At 40.1% G+C, this 22,134-nt stretch overlaps 1 protein-coding gene across 2 annotated transcripts in view; it reads left to right on the forward strand.

The window, feature by feature from the left end:
• The first annotated feature begins 810 nt into the window (after positions 1 to 810).
• KIAA0319 (KIAA0319 ortholog) overlaps positions 811 to 22,134 on the forward strand; it is a 48,492-nt gene continuing 27,168 nt past the window's right edge. For both annotated transcript variants that reach the window (XM_015620234.2, XM_015620236.2), the window contains exons 1-4: positions 811 to 889; positions 3,980 to 4,142; positions 12,650 to 13,419; positions 21,297 to 21,480. In XM_015620234.2, coding sequence (XP_015475720.1) covers positions 4,064 to 4,142; positions 12,650 to 13,419; positions 21,297 to 21,480 — 1,033 coding nt within the window. In that variant the 5' untranslated portion in view covers positions 811 to 889; positions 3,980 to 4,063. The remainder of the gene's footprint in view (positions 890 to 3,979; positions 4,143 to 12,649; positions 13,420 to 21,296; positions 21,481 to 22,134) is intronic.

A 22,134-nucleotide genomic window follows, 5' to 3' on the forward strand; every position in this document is an offset into this window, starting at 1 on the left:
TTGTGTGGAGCAGAAAAGTATCATGGGGAAGATAAGAGGAGCATTGCATGCGCAACTGCAGCACTGTTTACTGTTGTAACAGTTTAAGAAGGCGTACAGTGTCTGGTAGCTTTGTTCTCATCTGTGGGTCAGAAGCTGTGCACTGAATTGTGACTGAGTGTGCTTTGTGTCTAAGCTTGATCCTAATATCAGGAAGCACAAGCTAGTGTTGCAGTGAATGCGAGCTCTTTTATTATGTGGAAATTAAACATCAATAGATGTGGAGCCACAAAGGAGCATGGGAGGACACAGTGCTGCTTTTGTGCTTTCACTGTATCCTCACATGGTGTGTCCCATCAGGATTCAATGAATGTGGTCCAAAGTCTGGCATTTTTCAGCTTTGTTATGTTTTCTTAATATAAATTTAAAAAAACAAAACCAAGAAACAAACAAAACAAACAAAAAACCAAAAGCAAATCCCAAACAAACAAAAAAACAAACCAAAGCCAAAAATTCAAGTCCATGACCATTTGCTTCAACAACTTATGTTTCTGAACCCAGGACAAATCATATTGAAAAGGTCTGGATCATTTGCACCATCTCTCAGTGTTTTTCTTTGTGTTGCTAATAGTAATCATGTGGACTCCTCAGAGAACTGTTCTGTAGGAAATAGAAGCTGCTACTTGTCTCTCTTTAGTGACAGTGAGATTGTAAAGTTGGCCTTGCAGAGGAAAAGGCCTATAAAATAAATTATTTTTCTGCCTCTGGTTGTGGTTAATTTTGACCTCATGATGTTCCGATACTAAGCCTGATGCTTTTTTCCTTAGGCGTCTGGTCCATTTGGCTGTTTCTGGGAATGGGTAAAGGTCACAGCAAATGCACAATATCTCAGAAACCTTGATCTGCAGAAGTAAGTTCTTCTGAAAATCGTATTATTTTGTGGCTAACAACTTTTCCAAGTCTAGAAGGATTTCCATAGAAACAAGAAAAAGGCTGTATGTGAGTTTGTGGTCTTGCCATAATAAACTCATAAACTCTTCTATCCTTTGAGGATGAAGTATTTGGGATTTGTGCTAATAAGTTGGAAATATTTAGTAGGAACATAGCATACTTCTGCTCCTCTGGTTTTTTTTTCTCAAAAGCCACAGTAATATTTCAAAAACCATTAAAAGGTGAAGTCTATAAAAATTCTATGTTCTGTACATCTCTCTAGTTTAGTTTGAATGTTCTGAAATAAAACACTAGAAAAAAATAATCAGTTTGAGTAATGTGTTAGAATAAATGTGCATGGGAAAGTAAGTGTATGCTGGATTCAGATTAAGAAAATGCTTAAGAAATCACCTCTTTTCAGCTGGAGATCCCTGTCCGTATAACTGAGATCCGGATAAATAGACTTCCTCATGGTGAGGGTAACCATATATTGGCAGATTGTCCAGAAAGGTTGTGGAGTCTCCATCCTTGGAGATACTGGATCTGTCTGGACATGGTCCTTGGGATCCAGCTCCAGGCTGCCACGCTAAGGGGTAGACAAGGTGACTTCCAGAAGTCCCTTCTAATCTCAACCATTCTGTGGATGGGTTGTGTTAATCTCCATAGCTCATTTCAGTGTGAAATTAAGCAATTCTGTTTGCTTCACCTTTACAGTGAAATCAAAAGACAAGGCTCCATGTTGTGGAAAGGACTGACTTTCTCTCTTGTACAAAAGTGCTCATTACTCTTCAGTTGCCAATGATCCTGTATCCTGACACTTCTCAGTGGCTATTTCAGTGGCTGCATAAGTGGAACATTTAGAATGACTTGGCTTAAAAAAATAAGAACCTTTTGTCTTTTTGTCTGCTAAAAAATGGAATAAGTTTATAGTTGATAGAGGGACAGAAGAGAGATTAGGTAATGCAAGACAGCAAAAAAAGGCCCTGTTGCTGAAAATTTTGTATCATAGAAGAAGTACATGGAAGCATCCAGACAACCTTTTGCCCTTTCTCAGGTCAAGCCTTACTAAACTTGCTACAAAGGAGCACAGCTATGTGTATTCTGTCAGGATATGCTTCCTGAGAGAACCTCTAATTACAGATATTGAAATAGCATCATTGTGGAAGTAATATAGTGTTGTGTGTTTGACCTTTTTTTTTTTCTTTTGTGATCAGAGATAATTTTTCTAATTGTGCAGCATAGGGATAAATTGGGAGACCAGCTTACTGGCAGCTGCCTTAGGAAGGGGATTTTGTTTTATGTTGGATAGAACTAAGGCCACGGAAGTCAAGTATCAGGCTTTTGGAAAGTTAATAATAGTCTCTCCTAGCTTTACAGGGAGCTTGCCCAAAGCCTTATCTTTTTGTACTTGGGACAGTCCTTGCTTTAGTCATGTTCTGTAGTCATTTTGTGTTTTGAGAAAAGTTAGTGCTTGTACCACAGGCTTGAGGAGAAATTGTCAGAGTCCAGTATTCTTTGACCAGGCTCATTTAGGTATTCTATGTGTAGAGCTTGCAATGTCTAATATCAGATTTCATTATGTGGAGATACTTACTGTGATATGGTACTTCTGATTTAGTGAAGCAATGCAAAGTATACTGAAATCACAGTGCAAATATCCATTATACTTGGCAAAATGTAGCAGTGGCAATATATAGTTCTATCTCAATACCAGTAAGATTCCCATCACTGGTCTATAATACCAGCATCACAACACTGGGCATTCTCTGGGATGGAATGTGTGGGTTGCAACTAGCTCAGGCTCAGTGCTGTCTTTGAATCTTTTTTTTTGTTAGTTGGTTAGTTTTTATTCTCTGTATCGGGTTAAGCCACTTGTTCACTTAGCTCATGCTAGTCTGGCTTCCTCAGGGAGGCAGCCACACTCTTTAATGAGCTAACTGGGGGAAATATTTACTCCATCAGTTGATCCACTCAGCTGTTGATAGAACTAACTCCTAACACCCAAAACAAACATCTGGTCCCTTTTGTCTTGAGATAAATACATGTCTTGCTTTAGAAAAGCTGTGGTCAGTCATAGAAGTGCAAGTTGCAGATCAGGGTCCAGTTGATTGTGGGATTTAGAGACATGCCACCTATAGAGGATCCCTTCTTGATGAACAGAAGTCCAATTGCTGAGCTGCTAGGATTTCTACTCTAGCTCATTCAGCCCTGGCTTGTCTAAGTAACTTACTTTTCCTTTTACAGGGGAAAAAACCTAGATGGTCTTTCATCATATAAAATTATGTGTGGCAGGGAACCTGCCAAGAGCAGACGTTTAGCAGCATTTCTGTCATATGTAGATATAGGCAACTGAAATATGAAAGTCATAATGAATGTGTGATACTATGCCTTGAGAAGGGCTGTTCACTAGAAAAAAACACTACCTGTGTTTCCATTTACAGACGTGTTTCTTGGTTGAGCATCCATTTAGCATCCTTTATGTGGAGGGAGTTTGGCTAAACTAGTTTTTTCCTTGCATGCGTCTTGCATGAGTAATGTTGCTTTGAACGATTCATTCCTTATATCTATTTGTTGCTTAGGATACCTTACTTGGAGAATTTAATGTCCTGACAAGGAATGTCTCCCTAGAAATTCAGGAGTAGTGTCTGCTTGCATTTCTTTGATAGCTGGGAAAGAATAGCTTTAGTACTGACTCAAAAGCTTACTTAACCCTTCATGGATTTTATCAGGGACAATACTGCCTGTGGTTCCTTTGTTAAAAGTACCTCCTAGTTTAAAGTCACAGCTAAACCAGGGTCTGGATAACTATAGACAGAGTATTTGTGGGGTTTAAGGTACCAGAGCCCAAGAGTACAAATATTTCTGGGGTGTTTCTGTATCTCTACAGAAAGAGATGTCCAGGTGGGTAATTTTTTTCTGTATCTTCAGTGTGCCTGATCTACTATGTCATCCATCAAGAAGTCAGGAAGTAATGATAAAGCCTGCATGTCCCTTGTCTATTGTCTTTTAATGTGACATTCTAATTAATGCTCACATCTGACCTATTTTTTTCCTGTGCTGTCTATTTCAGTGCTTGATGGCCACAGCAGGACACTAAACAATATTAGAAAAAACACAGCATTAAGAGTTATAATTTCCACACGACTGGCTGGAAATGCAGTTGTCACTGCCTTCCTGGTGCAGCATGGCATTTGGACCTGGTGTTCTCTGCCTGTTCCTATGGACAATAACAGGTAGGAGTTTACTTCTGTGTCTGAGTCATCCAGACAGAACAAGTGAATTAAATGCTCCTGGAGTGTGTATACAGCTGTGAAATAAATATGAATAAAGCAAAAGCTGGGAAATCTTGTGACTCCTCAGTGCAAAAACCTTTGGTAAGTTACAGTTTTGTAAATTGCAATGAAGGAAGCTAGATGTGAGATGTTTGAAGCCAATTTCAGCAGGCTATTTTGGGGGAGATGCATGGGGCAAGAGTGAGTGGTGGGTGAGTTCAAAGCACTTTCCCTCTTTTTCTATTGCAGGAGAGCAATTGAAGAATAATATGTTGCTTGCATTGTGAGTTACATTTTTGTTCTGAATTATCATAAGATGGTTTATATATGAGTAGCATGAGTGCACTGGTTCCTTTCAAAAAACACAGGAGAGTCCTATAAGTTTCTGCTTCAGCCACAGGAATAGGTAATTTATTTCCATAACCAGACAGATGAAGAATGATATTTAATACTGCCTCTGTCAGAGAGAGACTTAGTGCAGGTAGTTTTGATATGGAAGCTGAAGAAAAATATATGAAGTGGGGTTTATTTCAAAATATTGTTTGAATTCTATCTGTGGTGGTACTGGTAGTATCCATATTAGCAGAAATTGAGATAAATAATGCACTGTTTCTGACTTTCATCTCTTGTACTATAAACAGAATGGGCTGTTTCTTGAGGTAGAGACTTGCTTAACATGCTAAGGCTTAAATTGACTGACGAATTTGGAAAAGTTGGATGAAAGGGAATAGATATTAGCCTACAGCTGAGGAGGATAGGCACTAACTATATCTTAGCTTATATATGGTTCAAGGTAGTCATCAAGATCACTGTGAGGCTTTCATAGTGCCATGCTTTTTTAATAGAACATGAAGCTGAGTTTTTTGTTGCTGTAGTGAACAGGAGTACCTGCTGTAAGGGTCTATGCTAGTATCTTTAGAAAAGAAAACCACAGAAACTTCAACAGAACACAGTAACATGCAGTAAATACTGAAATTTGCCTGTGGAGAATGTCACAATTTCATGCTTTTGATAATACTGTTAATTGTTAGCAGATTAGAATATCTTCCACTTGCACATAGGAAGTTATCTGTTTTTAGTTGTAAATTTGCTATGCTCTCTTGGCTTATTTTAGAACAAGACCATTGCTCTCAAAATGCTGGCTGTATTTCAAGCCTCTACCTGTATCTCAACTACCAGCTCACAGTGTTTAGAGGATAATATAATCTAAAAGCTCATATTATTTTAGTAAAAATGTTAGTATTTATTTCCATCTCAATAATCTGCAGTATTTTTAATACAATTAAAATTTAATTAAACTGGGAGGTTCCTGCTAATTTCCAGGATATGCTTGCTACAATGTATCATTAAATGCTTACATCTTCCAAGTCAAAAGGACTTCTTTTTAGTGCAGGCTTTAAGGTAAATTGACTGAAACTCAGGAATTTGCTAGATGTTCATTCTGCAGTTTTTTTCTGCACATAAGCTTGTTTTTTGCAAAGGCTACCTTTTCTTACCTTCTCCAAGTTATCACAACACTTCTTTAAATTTAAGATAATGAGAAGAATGACTTAATGTAGGAAAGAAAAGGCTTGACATTCCATCACTGAGAGAGGAGAGAAACAGCCTCACTGATGAATTATGTTGGAAGGATATTGAAAAACATGGTCTGGTTCATTAAAAGAAATTGAGGTGAGCTACTCTGGCCTGTTTAGGTGATGTTTATTTAGTTTTATTTCATGCATGATGGTTTTTGACTAATAGTGTTTTACTGCTTTTAATGAATGTGTGGGTTGACCTTTGCTGGCTGCCAGGTACACAGCAAGTCACCCTATCATTTCTCTTTATCAACAAGATGGGAGAGAAAAATACAATTAAGAACTCCATGAACTGAGAGACAGGGAGGTCATGTACCAGTTACAGTCAAGAGCTGATGAGACTTGGTTTAGTGAAGTTTATTTGATTTGTTGTAGATTAAGCAGAGCAGAATAATGAGAAGTAGGAACTTCTATAAAAACACCTTGCCCTCACTTCTCCCATCTTTTTATATTCAGCTTTACTCCCAATTCTTCTTCTTTCTTCTTCCGCTGAGCAGCTCCGAGAGCCAGGGAGTGAAGGTTGCAATTAGTTAATAATGCTTCCTCTCTGTTGCTCCTTTCTCCTCACACCCTTTCCCTACTCCATCATGGGGTCTTTCCCATGGGCTCAAATTCTTCAAAAACTATACCACCATGGGTCCTTTTCACATGAAAAGGAACAGGCTGCTCCAGTGTGGATCCCTTGCGGGGTCATAGGTCCTGCTGGAAAACATGTTTCAGTCTGGGCTCCCCGTCATGGGTTTGAGGTTCAGGCCAGGAGCCTGCTCCAGCTTGGGTTTTTCAAGGATTCACAGCTTCCTTCAGGGCTTACCCATCTGCTTTGAAGGGGGGTCCTTCATGGGCTGCAGGGGCAGGTATCTGCTTCACTGTGTATCTCCATGGACTGCAGCAGGACAATGTGCTTCACCATGGTGTTCACCACAGCTGCAGAGGAATCCCTGTACTGGTGCTGGATCAATTCCTACCCCTTCTTCACTGACCTTGTTGTATGCAGCATGGCTTTTCTCACATTTTCTTACTTCTCCCTCCTGCCTGCTGCAGCTGTGCCAGACTTTTTGACCCTTCCTAAAATCTTATCACAGAAGAGCTGCCACTGTCCCTGTTTGGCTCGGTCTTGGCCAGTTGTAAGTCAGTCTTGTAACAGGGTCTGTCCTGACATGGGGCATTTTCTGGTGTCCTCTCACAAAGACATTCCAACAGTCCATTTCCCCCCGGCCCCAACTACCAAGATTTTCCACATAAACCTAATTGATGCAAATACCCAACACTGACATGTTCATGCCTCTCAGGAAGCTTGAGCTGAGCGCAGCAATAGGTACGAGTGTGTACCATGCTTCTATCACTCAACATCTCATGTATTTTGGGTGATTGAGTTCCAAAATCCCTGGATGCAGCTCCTAATTTATCTATATAGACAGTCCTTAGCATGCTTAAAACCTCTTTTCACTTTTTTGAATCCATTCATTAATGAACACAGCATATATTGAAATACATTTCAGCTATTCTGGGCATTAATTATTGGTTTTTGCTAATGTATCAATTTCTTTTTCCTCTATGAGAGAGAGGAGACATTGTTTTCCAGCACAGAAACACGATTCCAACTGCGATTCCAGTATCTTGGAAGCAATTAAGTCCAGCTCTCATCTTGAGCAGGCATATTCTAATTTGGCATTTGAAGCAGACCTTGCAAACACTGCTGTTAAAATGCATTTCTGCAAATATTATGAGTAGCATTCTCATAGCTTACTCTCAGTTTTGTCATATTGTGTATGTGTGTTGTGTGCTTTGAGATTAGCCACTCCAACAAAAATATAAACAGTGATTGCTAGGTAATTGCAGTCACAGGTGTTGTGCCATCTAGTGTCCTGTTTTCAAGTCCACGTAGCCCAGATGTAGATTATATGATTTCTCCAATTCTTTGATAGCCTTCCCCCATGTCCTTTTCTTTGCTGTAGCAAAAGGTGTTTCTAAATACATTACCAGTCCTCAATTTTCAACACATTTCGCTACTACTGGTCTTGGACTTTGAAAAAGATTAATTCCCTTTTCTTCCCACATATCTAACATGTAAAGCCCAGGCCAGTATTGTCAAGGGACACTTTAAGATACAGGGATGTCTTTGATATGACAGTGGAACCACTGCCCTGGGGGCGTGGTGCATTCTTTGTTGCTTATACTACCATGCCTAGATGTTCTAATGTCCTGGTTCACACAGGTCTTTCCAGAGATACAAGATGGTGTAGTGCTTGATTACAATCTCTGAGATTATAGTGAGTTATGCTGTATACCAGGTTAGTTCACATTGTCCATACCTCTATTGGAAGTGGTCTGGTATTTCCTTGTGGAGGGAACCAATAGTTGCTTCTTTTTTCTTTTTTATTTTTTCCCCCTTCTATTTAAATAGCACTTAATTGGTTTATCAGTGACAAACAGGGATGATGACAATTCCTGGAATGAAAACAGTACTTGGAAAGGATCATCAGACCCACTGAACTAATTATGACTGATCCTGGACAAAAGAAGTGTGAAGATTGCTGTAATGACCATAACGGCTTTGCAGATCATTATTTGCAGATGTAACTAGATTACTGTTGATAGCTTGTGTTGAGGATTTGGTTTTATGTACTGAGCACTTTTTAATCTGTCTGTTCCTCGGTCATCACCTTTACCAATACCCAAAAGGGTACTTTGTTATCACATATGTATCTGTGTTTAAAGACCTGAGAGATGTCAGGGTCTCGATAATCTCACAGCAGCCTGCAGTAAAAGAATGAAAATGCTTTCATGGTGTGCAGAGATGTTAGCTGCTGCTAGAGTCCAATATAGTGAAATTTCAGATGTTGAAATGTTCAAATGTCAGTGATACTGCTTTTCTGGTTTCCAGGACTGCACCTTCTGTAGGGCATTATCCAAGGTGATGGAATATAAGCCTTTTTCATCGTTTATGATATGAAATGTTCTTAGGTTTATAACTCTGCTGTGGAAATTCTCTGTGGCTTGAAAATTGGAATTTTAATTTCTCCTCTTAGATGACTGTAACTAAAAATAAAACTTATTTAATTTTGCTTCCAGAAGCTTACCAAAATTGTTTCATTGTTTTATTATGGTAGTAGTAATGATACAATGTCTTTCATCTCAAAATTCACTAAATGAGGTAACAGTTACTTGGATAGATTAAAAAAAAAATCACTAAGCCTAAAAACAGAATAGAACTAGTTTCCAAGAGAGAGTGGATGGAGTTTATGGCAAGAAAACGTGGACAATCCTATGCTTCCTGTAGCAAACTGCTACATCCTATGATCATCCATGGTCAGGTAGTTCAGAGACTTTTAGGCTGTGAGAATGATGTTCTATGTGGACCCTCAATGCTATGCTGCCAGCAAAAAGGTAGTGGGATTCTGGTGAAATGTGATTTTTCTTGGTGTAAGGTCTGAATCTGAGCTTTTCTCTGTTACTGTACATTTTCTCTTGCCCCTTCTTTCTACTTCTTCTTACAGGGCTCGCTGCTAGGGAAAGCAAGCAGACTGGATAGTTCTGTCCTTGCAGGGCTTCCTGCTGGGGTAATTAGCTGTGATGACCTCAATGTTAGCACACCCTCACAATTTGCTACTGGCTGACTAGAGAACACTTGCCACCAAGTCGTTCAAGTGCTTATGGCTGTGCAAGCATAAGGAAGAACAACTCTTAGGTTTCCATGCCCACTTGAGGAAAGGTCTCTAGCAAGCTGCAATAGGGGAACAGCTGTGTTCCTGATAGGCTCTTGACATCAGTGGACTCTTGTTTCAAGATGTGAAGGAGCAGAAGTGTGAAGCTCAAAAAGAGGTGAAATCTCAAGAAAGAGGTGAAAGCTCAAAGAAATGAGGGAATCTCTTTAAAATGAGACTATATTCCACAGTTTGACTATTAGGATTTTGGTGGGAGATATAGGTTGGGATTTTTTTAAGGTTGCCATCTTGCCTGACTAGGTCTTTGGATATGTCAGTGTTGTCCTAGTGTATATGTAACAGGATGCAGCTAACACTTAACCTTTGCAGAAGTTTTAGGCTATTGACTCATGTTCCAGTGGGTTTTTAGGGCTTTTAACAAAGGGAATCAGTCTACCTGTTGATAACTTGAATGAGTACTTCTGAAACAAACAGAATTGCATGATGCTGGTTTTTGCCGTCAGAGTAGAACAGTGGTTTTATTCCTGAGATCAGTTAACTAAAATAAAATCTCTGTGCTATGACCTTACACGGTGAGTAATACTGTAGCAGATACAAATGTTACTAAGTGACCTTTCATGTGGTACACTCCCAGTAAATTTTCTGCAAATAAAAGACCTCGCTGTCTCTATTTGAGTCCACTGCAGACTGGAGATTAGATGAAAGAGAATATGAAATTAGAAATCAGATCAAGGTCACTCTAAGTATATTTTTCATGTGAAGACAACTAGTGGACGCAGCCAGTGTGAGGCTGAAATAGCCTGATACAATTCATCCTTTCTTGCATCCTTTGTAGCATTACTGCTACAATTCAACTCAGGTGTAATGCTAGAAAAAGCAAGAGATGAAACTTCCATCTAGCCAAGGTTTGTGGATAGGCTATGTGCCTGGGAGATCTAGGTTCAAAGTCATGTATCATCTTAGGAATGTGCTGGACTTGTTTCTCTCTATGGCTAAGGAAGCACCATGAACTTTGAGGAATGTTGACTCTGCAGTATGATAACTGATATGTCAAACTGAAAGTGGTGGAGTGAGATTTGAAGCTTATTGAGGACTTGAAGTCTGGCCTCCGGTTAGAGCTATGGAGCGTCCCAGTTGTGTAGGCTTGGCTTTAAAACAAGAACTGCTGGTCATTCTGTTCTGAACAAATAAATAGTGAATCCTTCAGTTGTTTGGGTTTTTTAAACACACTCTTCACTTTCAGGAATAAGTTAAAGTCGGGGGGATGAAAGGAGCTTTCATGAAAGGAGCTTTTTGGCCCACATTAATAGTGCTGTTCCTAAAGTATTCATTGTAATGATTTTTTTACATATTTGCACAGAGTCATGTTTCTGTTTTACCTTTTTAAAGGCCTGTTTCTTATCTCTCTACAGAGTTATAGGACTAACTAAATGCATATGAGTTGCAAAAGGACAGAATGGTTGAATGGGATACCTCACTCCTATACTTCATTTTAACCCAGAGTTTGTCTGGCTCTCCTGTTCTAAGTTGTGCAGACAAAGGAAAGACAAAAAAATTGTGATGACAATTCCAAGTATCTGCCAAGGCCTTATGTTCTTGGAGGTAAAAGGGAATGTAGAGGAAATATTTATATGCAGTATAACAGAAAAGAAATGCAGAAATCTTTAGCATCTTCTGGGTACAGATAAGGATGCTTCATGTCTGGGCTGTGTAAGAATAGGATAGATGGTTTTAAGTGCATGTTTCCCTGGATAGATTTTTTTCACTGAAAGTATAAAGTGGAACAGTTGACGGCATCCTAGCTCTGTGTGAAGGAGTGGCTGCAGTAAGAAAAGTGGTACTTGAATCTCTTTATCCATTTTGTCAGCTTCCTATTCAGCTATATCTATTTGCAAGACATCAGTCTTTAATTTTTTTTTTTCATTTCATGCTTTTCCTTACCCCACACAGCCAACTCTGCAAAACCATCCTTCCCACTATGTCCCTCAGTATGTGGTGCAATTTTTGTTTGTTTGTTTGATTTGTTTTTGGGGTTTTTTTGCATTGGACTAACCTACTTTTCAAGCTTTACATTCTTCCTGGGCAGTTTGATTCCTCACATATATTTTGATAGATGTATTCAGACCATGTATTGTGAAGGAGTGTGCTGCAGTTCAGCCCAGATGAGGTGGTGGGGACTGGACACATTGCATCTCTTAGAGAATCTCTGCAGCTCATATTCACACCTAACCCCTATTGCCAGCCTATTCCTACTCTGTGATTTCATTTTTCCGGACCTATAGTATTGTGAATAAAGAGGTACAAAGCAAAGTCAGCTTTGTATTCCATTCCTGTGTTAGCTCCACAGTAGGGGCACCTTTGCTTTCATTCATTGAGTCATAAAAACCAATGCGAATAGTTTTCTGGTTTTACTCAACTTTCTTGAAGCATAATCAGATTTTAGGGAGAGGAATACTGAAGAGTAGTTATATCAGGGAAAAAACACCTAGAAAAGATGTTAAAAACTGACTGGAATATATAACATGTTGATTCATGCTTTTTTTTGACCATTTCACACTCAGTCTATAATGTGCTATGAAAATAATTCTGTTGTCATGTTAAAAGATTGCAGCTTTACTGCAAATAAAGGAAAAAGCTCCATACTGGAGCAAGCTCTTGGGTTTTCACATGAACTTGTGGGTAAAGCAGAAAAAGTTTGAGAAATTCATCCAGGTTTTGTATTAAGATCAGTAAGTATGTTGGAGTGAGGAACTCTTCATGACATTCAGATGAGATGGCAAATCTTTCTCCTATTTAGAGTTTTGCTCCCTTCTGCCTGAAGTGAAACAGACATGCTACAGCACCTTATTTGCATTTTAAGACGTGTTTTTACATGCTATGGTAATAATGGAGGTACCTATTTATTTATTTATTTATTTAAATTCTCTGTTCTTGTTTTTAAGTATTGGCAACTTGTTTTCATCTCTATGTATTTGAATTTGTAGCGCAGGAGTAAAAGGTACTTCTGCAAAATATGTCAAGGTCCTACACTGAAAAATCCTCCAAAGTACAAATAGTACTGCAAAGGGACATGCTTTAAAAAGGTAGTGGTGATGTTAGTGAAAGGAGATGAGCTTTTTTAAAGAGGCTACCACCTGTCTCTGCATTGTAAGCCATTTATGGTCACAGAAAACTATATTATGGGTTGGTTGTAGTGCTGTACCTTATGTTGGTGGTGTTGTTGCAGGTTCCAGTTGTGAGCAGTGCAGAGAAGGAGCCACATACTCAGGTGCAGTAATATCTCCCAACTTAGAAACCACTAAAATCATGCGAGTTCCTCACGCTTTGTCAGTGTCCGACTGCATCGCAGCGTGTTGTGACCTCTCTGGTTGTGACTTGTCTTGGATGTTCGAACGGCGCTGTTACATCGTGAGCTGCCAACACAAGGACAATTGTGAACCTAAAAAAATTGAAACTGTGAAGTCCTACCTTACCTTTGTGCTGAGGCCTTCTCAGAGGCCAGCCTCACTGCTAGGGTTTGGGCAAGTGATCCCAAGCATGGTCCACTCTGTGGGACTCCAGAATGAGCCGTCAGAGGAAATGAGTAGCCTGAAGAAGCTGTCTCTGCTTGGAAAAGATCCCAGCCTTGAGGAGATACCTGAGTACATTGATGATTATAAAGAGTTGGAGCAGGACCCCTTTCAGGTGGGCATCAAACACGAGCAGAAGGACAGTATGGATTATGCTGACTGGGGCCTCATGGTGGCAGGTGAAAATGGCTTCAACACTTCCACGGGTGATGATGGAGATAACCAGGAAGATTTTGCTGAAAAGAAAGGGGAGGCTGGGAAAGTAGAGAGTCTTCTGAATAAAAATAACTCTGAACTGATTTCCATCAATGAACACTCCACAGACAGGTCATCCCTTCTGGAAATTACACCACCCCCTGGGAAGACATTTGAAAGGGAAGCAGCTGTTCCACTTCTTGCACAAACTGAGGATGCTTTTCAAAAAGAGGTATGTTTGCCCCTCAGGAAGCAGGCAGAGTACGGTGAGGCTATTTGGAAATTATTTTAGTTTTCAAATATGTGAAAATCTTAGATTATTGCTTTGAAATATTACAATTGTCAAATGACTTACTGTCGTGTTACCATGTAGAAGTGGCTGAAAGGAATAGGATTGTTTTAAGAAGCAGGTGAATCACTAAAAGACTTTTTTTTTTTTTTTTTTTCCCATCAGATGATAAGGAGTGAAGTTCCTTTTAGGGCACTGTGAGGTTTCCTTGAAAGTGTACAAATGCACCTGGACCTGGTGTAATAGTGTTACAGTGGTGCTTACGTCTGACCCCTGTGACTCACTGCAAGAAGTTAGCAGAGCAGTACTAGTAGATCCTCTGGTATCCAAAGGCCAAGACTGGGGAACATAAGCTATTCCATCAATAAAATTAGGCCTGCTTCATGGGTTTTATGCTACTAATGCACAGTGGTGTTACAGATGTAAGCACTGAGTTAATTTTTGTAATGCTTTTAAAACTTGAGAGGGGCATGGAACTTCAGGGGGGATGATTGCAGTTTTGGACCATGATGTGTAGCAGGATGAAGTGGATAAGGTGTTTCTCAGAAACTTTGAGTCTGATAATTAGAAAAATAAATTAATTACTTAAAATACAGTAAATAAATCAGTGTAAGTAAGATGCATCTGTTCTCTATTTACATAAGGTGCACCTGTTCTCTATTTATGCCAACTAGTTTGATCAGTTGAGGCTCAAGGCGCCTTAGTTTCTTAAGAACAGGATGTGTTCAGTTGGAAGTTTAAACAGGCTGTAAATTCAGGTTCCCTGGGTTTGACTCTCCTTGCCAAAGGAAAGAGGAAATTGATCAATGTTTGCAGACCTGCTAAAAATTCCACAAGATTTTGTAACCAGCAAGTATCTCTTGCTGTAAAAATGATAATTTATTGCCATTTATTGTTACTGTAGGGAAAAAAAATGCAAGCAAATAAGAAATTTGAAACTAAATCTGTGATAAATGCAGTTCTGGGAGGAAATAACTGATGTGTGGAGAGCAGCAAGTCATAAGAAACAGATAAAGATTTCAGGTAACTGGATGGAGTCTCCTGTTAACAGCCTTGGTGCTCATGGTGGATTTAAGACACACCAATACCTACTGGGAGAGCAAGAGAGCAGGGTAAAAGCTGTGCAGAAAGATTGTGAAGTTTGTTGATAACTTAAAAGAATGTTATTGCTTTGAATTGCTTCCAGGAGTTGAGGAGAGAGACTCCACCGGACCTCACCCTTGCAGGAACCAAGGGATTAGTTAGGGATTCAGGCATGAGGTAGAAGCTCCTAGGAGGGGCAGGAATTAGTGAGGAAGCAGGGTCACAACTAAGGGCTATAGTAGAGCAGTCTTTGGCCTACTTTAGGATCTGTTTGGAAGAATGGCAAGGGAGACTGCCCTGGAGTTAAGTGGAGGCCATGATAGCAGGTTGCTTTTCAAGGACCACTTCCTGTAGAGTCCTGTAGGTAGCCTGTGACTTTTATGACTGACTAAGTTGGTCTGGAGTGTATTGGCACAAGTGAAAAGAGATTAGAACTCATCTTCATGTGTATGGAGGAACACTTGACAACAGAACGAGTGCTGTGGCAAGCTAAAAACTGGTACTACTACTGCAAGCAGAGCTGATGATGGGAGACATGTTTTAAAAAGTTCCTACCATGCACATCTCAAAATGAGCATAATTAACATGGGGTTTAGGTGAGAGGAGTAGATATTGTTTGGGTTTTTTTCTTAGTATGCAAAATGTATGTATATGTGTACATATGAAGAGTATGATACCAAAGTAGACTGTCCCTGCTAATAAAATCTAGAGTGACATTCTGTCATGCACTAGTGTGTCTCTTTATGGACTTTTGGATTTGGGTTCTTTTCCCTTTGAACTGAAGATTGATGAGACGGGAGGCGAGTTTTTTTCTCTCGTTCGGCCTCAGTTGTTTATTTTTTCTTATCAGCATTACAAGGTACAAGGAGCTATGTGCACTATGATAGTAAAGGGGTAAAATGGCTAACAAAGATCTTCTTCAAGGTCTTTTATATGTCCATTTACCCAATTAACAGGTGCCAACTAAGTTATTTTTATTAGTGACCCAATGACCCAACACCTTTGTGCTGCACTGCGGCATTTTCTACCCAATCACCTACTACTACCCAAAACCCCCTGGGAAAGAACATGAAGAAGAAAGACAAGAGACAACACCCTAAATCCTCCATCTTGTCCCCTCCTCTCTAAACTACCTTAAACTCTAAACCTCAACCCATTCACCCAGTGATTCAAGAAACTTTCTAATCTACACATTTACACTTTTCTTATTTAACTTTAGCATTTGTTCTCATGTATCACCATGAAAACATGCCCATGAATTTCATATTATATGAAAATCAGTGTTTCTTTGAATTCTAGAACTAAATATTAAAAACAAGGGCATACACACTGTATCTCAGACTCCAACACTAGTGCTGCAGTTAGTTCTAACACAGGGCAATAGCTGAGCTGTTCTTACAAAATTAAAAAATTAAAATTAAGGACACCCAACCGCTGCTATACTAAATTAATCTCCCATATTTCCTTCCATCTGCTAGGGGAAACTTGCAAGCATCTTTTAGTTCCTGCCTGTGTAGTGTGATGGAAATCAAGCCATGCCAAGAACCTGCAGTAGCTCTGTGCTCCATCACACTTGAAACTTGTTTCCATTGCATATTGCTATCTAATGGAAGACCCGTTAGCATGGTCCTAATTTTTAGCCAATTGTCAGGATCCCTGCTGACTGAACTGTCAGCACCTTAAAGGAGTTGTAAAATTTTGAGTTCACCTAAACTATGTGTCAGAGCTGAGCAAGTTTGTTCCCCGTCTCTAAGGGATCACGTGAATACCATTTTATGAAAGTTGACATTTCGCATCCTGCAGCAGTGATAAATATATATGGCCAAGCCTACTTTGTAGATCTCTACTTCGATTTTCCTACCCCAACCAGAATATAAAGATTTTGCCTTCTCTTTCTACACTGTGTAGATGGGAGTTTATTGTGAAGTGAAATGGAGAGAAACCTATTTCTCACTGGGACACAGAGGAGTCATTCTTGTGTGATCTTTATATTATGCTAACATTATGCTAGCACCGCCACTGAAATTCCAATAGAAAGGCTGGGGAATGAGCTTGCTGCTTTCAGTGCAGAAGGGATGAAACTCCAAACCTGGGTCAGTCTTTAGCCAGAGCTTATAATGATGCTGAATAACTGATAAGACAAGTATAGTTAGAAGGTGGTTGGGATGTGCTGTGTGAGCAGAGCTGTAGAAAGCACATTAGCGGGATAACATCAAAAGCTGTTCAAGACATTTATTGAGAAATTACTCTAAAGGCTTTCTATTAATGTAAAGAAAGAATCTGGGGAAATGGAAGGCTTTCATAAGCTGCCAAAGCCTAAGAAACCTTTGTTTCCTAGATGAGAATCCTTTGAATTTAGAGATGTGTGGAGAAATGGAGATGATGTGCAGTTTTAGTAAATAGTTTTCTCTGACCTTCCCTATAATCAACCTCAGTCTAGACAACCTCCTCTCCCCTTCCTAGTCTCCACTCCCCTTCCTTTCACTACAGATCATGCTCAGTCTCTTTGGTGAGGAAACAGGTTGTACAGGAAGTTGGGATCAGTAGGTGGCAGTCTCCTTTTTGCCACTTGTCACTTTTTTTCTCTTTTCTGCCTCTGTTCCTTCCTTTTTGTTTCATCTGCACTACTGTGGGCTTCTCTGTGGGCCTCATTTCCCTGGGAGGTGGCATGCAGTGCATGTTTCCATGAGGGTGTCTCCACCCCTGTGCACAATAATGTTTGCTTCCAGATGTTTCCTCTCATGTGTCTCTGTTGTGCATCCCCCCACATCCTCCTGTGTCCCCTGCTCACAGTGGCAATTGCCCTTTTTTGACTAGGCTTCAGAGGCTGCCGTGGTGGTGCATGGTGACTTGATTCCATCCACTGCCAAACCAACTGGGACTACCAGGGTGGCCTCTGCAGCCAGTCCTCTGCCCACCTAAGCCCTGCCAGGTGTTTCTAACATAAATTTTCAGCTTGGCCTCAAGTTTTTCTGGTTTGGGAATTTTATTTGTGACCCTAGTGAAACAGAAGCTGCCTGTGATATATTCAGGTGGTAGGATTTCCTTCTTCTGTGTCTCCTTCTCCAGCAAGCAGAAATTTTCATCAAATCTCATTCAGATTGTTTAGCACATATTTGTGTTTTCTTCTGAAAAAAAAATGTTGGTTTTTGAAAACCAAATTTTGTTATGAAGGAAATCTTAAACTTTTACACTGGATTGAAAATGCTGAGAGGTCTCCAAATAGTTTTTTTGTTGTTACATAATCCAAACAACCTCTCAAACTGTGGTGTTTTAATACAGGTTATGAAAATATGAAGGTCTTAAAATCATGCTTACTACCAAGTTTAATGAATTGTCCTGTTAATTGCACATTATACAATGTTTTCATATAATCCTCTCAATTCTGCCACAGCAATTCTGTATCTCTGTTCCTGGATCTGTGCTGACGCACTCCCTACTGCAGCTTCCAGACAAAGCTGTTTTGACAAGCCAGACAAAGCAAGGTGGCAAAAATGCGAGTCCCTGATTCCCTTCCTTCACAGTAGTCAGCAGGATGTGGTGTCCTCAGGTGCTGTGTTCTTTGAGCAAGCTCCTGCACAGAGATTTTAAACTCTGAAACCAACCAAACACAGACCTCTGGAGTCTGTGCCCTTGGAGCATCCTTGTCATAAATGCAGTCAGGTGCAGGGAGCTTATGTATGTGATTTGGGAGAGGGAAGATAGGGTTTGTCATTTAAGTGAGTCACCTGACTGTTGGGTTTATATCAGAGTTCAGAGGGATCCTATGGACTGTCACCCTCTGGCAGCTCAATAACATGAGTACATTCAGAAATCTGTAGAGTATGTGCTGTCCAGCTGCCCAGAACAGAAATCTGCAGTGCTGCTCATCCTTGAAGTTAGATATCGGCAAAGAATTAATTTTCTTTTTAAAATTTCCAGTTAACTGCTGATCTGCTAAGCCAAGTAAGATTTTTCAGTTCTTAGTCAGAGTCTAGCTGCTGCTATGTTGATGCTGCAATGTTCCAAGCATTTACTCAATAGCTAAGGTCTGACTTAATTCTTGTGCTTACTGTATTTGCAGGGATAATAGTGCAGTCAAAATGCATAAATCTCTACCTAAGAAACCTTAAGATGGCTGACAGACTATATGTGATGGTGAACCTTTTAGTGTCTGATTGGCTTGCCTTCAGAATTCATATTTAAGACTTAGAACACAGTTGAATATCATAGATGTTCATCTCTTGATTTGGCTTTGTTTCAGCTTTGAGGCCTGCAGAAGCTGAGCAGTTCCGTTTGGTTAAAAATACATTGACTTGATCCATAGAGGATGTATAAGACCCCTGAAAGATGTTCTGATATTTAGATTTACCTTTCTTTCTATTTTGAAGTCTGTACTCCATGTTATATGATTGTTCTTATTTTCTGTTGGAATTCTCAAGAGATTTCTCAAGTCAAATCCAGAGAACTGGAGGATGTGGGCCCTCGCCACTGGTGTATTTGTATCAAGCAATAGTGGCTGTAAAAAAGGGTAAAAGCAAACAACCCACAAAGTCCCTACCAACTGCCTATCAGACTCACTTCCAGAAAGAATTCTTTTCTTTCCTTTTACTTTGACTTCCCAAGCTGGAATTTAGGTTAATCTCACCCTCCACATCTGTTCCAGCAAATCTCTCAATAATAGTTTCTGTCTGAGAACTTAATTTCTGATATTGTCCCTGCCCCAGTTGTCTGCTGTCTGATAACATTTTTAGTTTGTTCTTTTTGGCTGTGGCACTGCTTCAGATGTGACAGTGCCACAGGGCACCTTTTTTGACTGCAGTGTCTTGCCTAAGCTTGCTGACTGAAGTGATGTTTAGTGCCACTGCAGAAGAGGCACCCTGGAAGGTTTGTTTGAGGTGACTTTGTCTCTATCTGTCCTTCAAAGCCATGATGGCTGCTTTTCAGCTGCCAGATTGGCAAAGAATGAGGAGAGGAGAGAAACCAGAGGAAGCTCAGGAAAGTAGACTTCCCTCAAATTGAGAAGGCAAAAGAACACTATGATTTGCCCAAGTATGGGAAGAAAATCCTTTATGAAGATGAGGGGTGGAGTGAGTATGTAAAGGAGACCTATCTGGAGGAAAGAGCTTTTGTCAAGATACAAGGCAGCATGGGCTTGAGGCTCTCCTTTTACATGATGCTGTCAAGGGTGAGATTCCTGAAGGCACTGCTTTAGGGGAGCTGCAGTCCCTGATCCTATCAGTGTCCAGCTGCTCAGAGAGTACTGTGCATATGGAGCAGAGCTGGAGGTGGTGTCTGTGTTACAGACTCACCTAAAAGTGCAGCCGGTGCACAACAGTGTTGTCCTCAGCATCCTCAAGGGTGGGCAGCTGCAATCCCTGACACTGCCACAGGGATCTTTTCTTTGTGTCCATTGCTGAAGGTTGAGATGGAGTTGCAGATGACTTCTATGTTCTCTGTTTCCTTGCAGGCAGGGAAGAACCAATTCCTGGCATTGCTGTCACATTCCCACCTACACAGGGAGTTTTTTCTCCTGTCCACAAGGCAGGGCTGCTCTTATTTCCTAGGGAGGCAAACTACAAAGGGAAAGTAGAGCACCTGAAATGCAAAGAGGAGGGAGTTGGGACTGTTCAGCCTTGAGCAGAGAGGGTTCAGGGAATTTTGCAGATGTGTATGATTAGCTCTGATGTGTGTGAAGAAGATGGGAGCCAGGCTCTTCTCAATGTTGTTCAGTGGTAGGACAAGACACAAATGGACACAAAATTAAATACAAGGAATTTTATTTAAACACTAAACCCCATCCTTTTTTTCTTTGAGAATGGCCAAACAGTGGAAGTTTTCCAGAGAGGTAGATTCTCTGTCCTTGGAGATACTGACTGAACTTGGTCCTGAGCAGTCTGCTGTAACTTACTCTGATTTGGGGGTGGGGGCTGAACTGGGCTATCTCTGGAGGTCCCTTTTCACCTCAGCCGTTTGTGATGTAAGTGTAGGCTTTACTAACCTTCATAATCCTATTCTTCACTTAATAGATGATGTATGAATAATAGTATTTTTCTGTACCTTCACATGCCAAACACAGTAGCCATAACTGGAAAAATGCTTTCCCCATATCATTAGATCAGAAATAAGTCTTAAGAATAATATGGAAAACCTGCTGGCCCGTTGCAAGTAATGGGTTGTTTAAAGGCAAGATTAACCCAGTGCTCAGTTATTTGTGCCACACTTGCCATGTCCTTTGCTGCAGTTCTGATTTACTAACAAGGTAAGGCAGTGCTGCTTGATGCTTGTAGTAGAGACATGTAGGGTATTTAATAATTACTGTTGAGGAGATAAAAAGGCATGAGCAATTTGTGTACTGAGCAGATGTCATAAGAAGCAAGGATTCTCTTATATTTGTGTATGGTACAAAGACAATAATACCACTCAGACTTTCTGACATTGGCTTGTAAAGATTTATAACTGTATTTAGACCTGTTGTACTGATTTTTTTAATATTTTGATAACTGGTAGCCTTAGTTATATTCCAGGTTGCCCCATGAGTGTTCTACATTTGAAACTTGGAAATTTATTAGCATTCATTACAAAGCCTTATTGGAAAAAAAAACACAGTTCTTGTTCAATGGGCATTCTGTACATGAATAAAATCTCCTAGTAACATAAATTTCTAGGGTCATCCTACATGCTATTAAAAAAACATCTCTAAATCTAGAAATGTGAAAAATGTCTCACAAGTCTTTCCCTATAATTCCTCTTTTCAGGCTGCTACACCTTCCTCTTCTTCAGATAAAGAAGATTTCTTCCCAGGCATATCAGAGAAAACCCAGACTCCCACAGCAGCCCCAGAGAATGCCACTGAAGATGGGATCATGCTACTTCCCACTAATACCGCACCATCTGAGCCCATGCAGCAGTTCACACCACCTGCTACTGCTGCTAAAGCAGGTAATGTTTCAACATAGCTGGAGATCTGGGGGGTACCTGCAGGTTGAACAGAGGGTGGGCACGCCTTTTCTACTGTCAGGTTTCCAAACTGTTGTTAGTAAGAGCTCATTCTTTATCTAAATGTTACATAATCCCACTTTAAACCTGTAGACCTACAGTAACCTTAGTAACACTGTAAACCCCAGACCCTGTAGTCACTTAATTTTGAGGCAAAGCCCTGACCAAGTCCACCATTAGTGGGAAATGACAACTCAAGGAAATACAGCAAAGTAAAAAGCAGCGATTAAAACTGGATTTAAGTGATTTATGTTCTTTTTTACTTGGTAACCAATCCCTGAGTCTTTCTGGGATTTCAGAATAGTCTCTTCTAGCCATATTTTTATTTTTGGTGTGACTCATTGGAACATTGTTCCCTCTTAGAAACTCTGCAGTAGTAGCCTATCTGTAGTTACCAGATACCATGCAGCAGCATAGGTGGGACCTGAGGAAGTGCAGGAAGTCCTTAATGGTGGAGAATGTGGCCTCCAAATCCTGGGAAAGCAAAGTTTTGCTCTAATTTCAAAACTGTTGGGAAGCTTATCACACTTACAGCTGCAGAACAAATGGTTTTATTTTGAAAAGGATTTTTAACCACCATGTCCTCTGTAGTTGTGT

The sequence above is a fragment of the Parus major genome, chromosome 2, assembly GCF_001522545.3.
Source record: "Parus major isolate Abel chromosome 2, Parus_major1.1, whole genome shotgun sequence".
Taxonomy (NCBI): Eukaryota; Metazoa; Chordata; class Aves; order Passeriformes; family Paridae; genus Parus; species Parus major.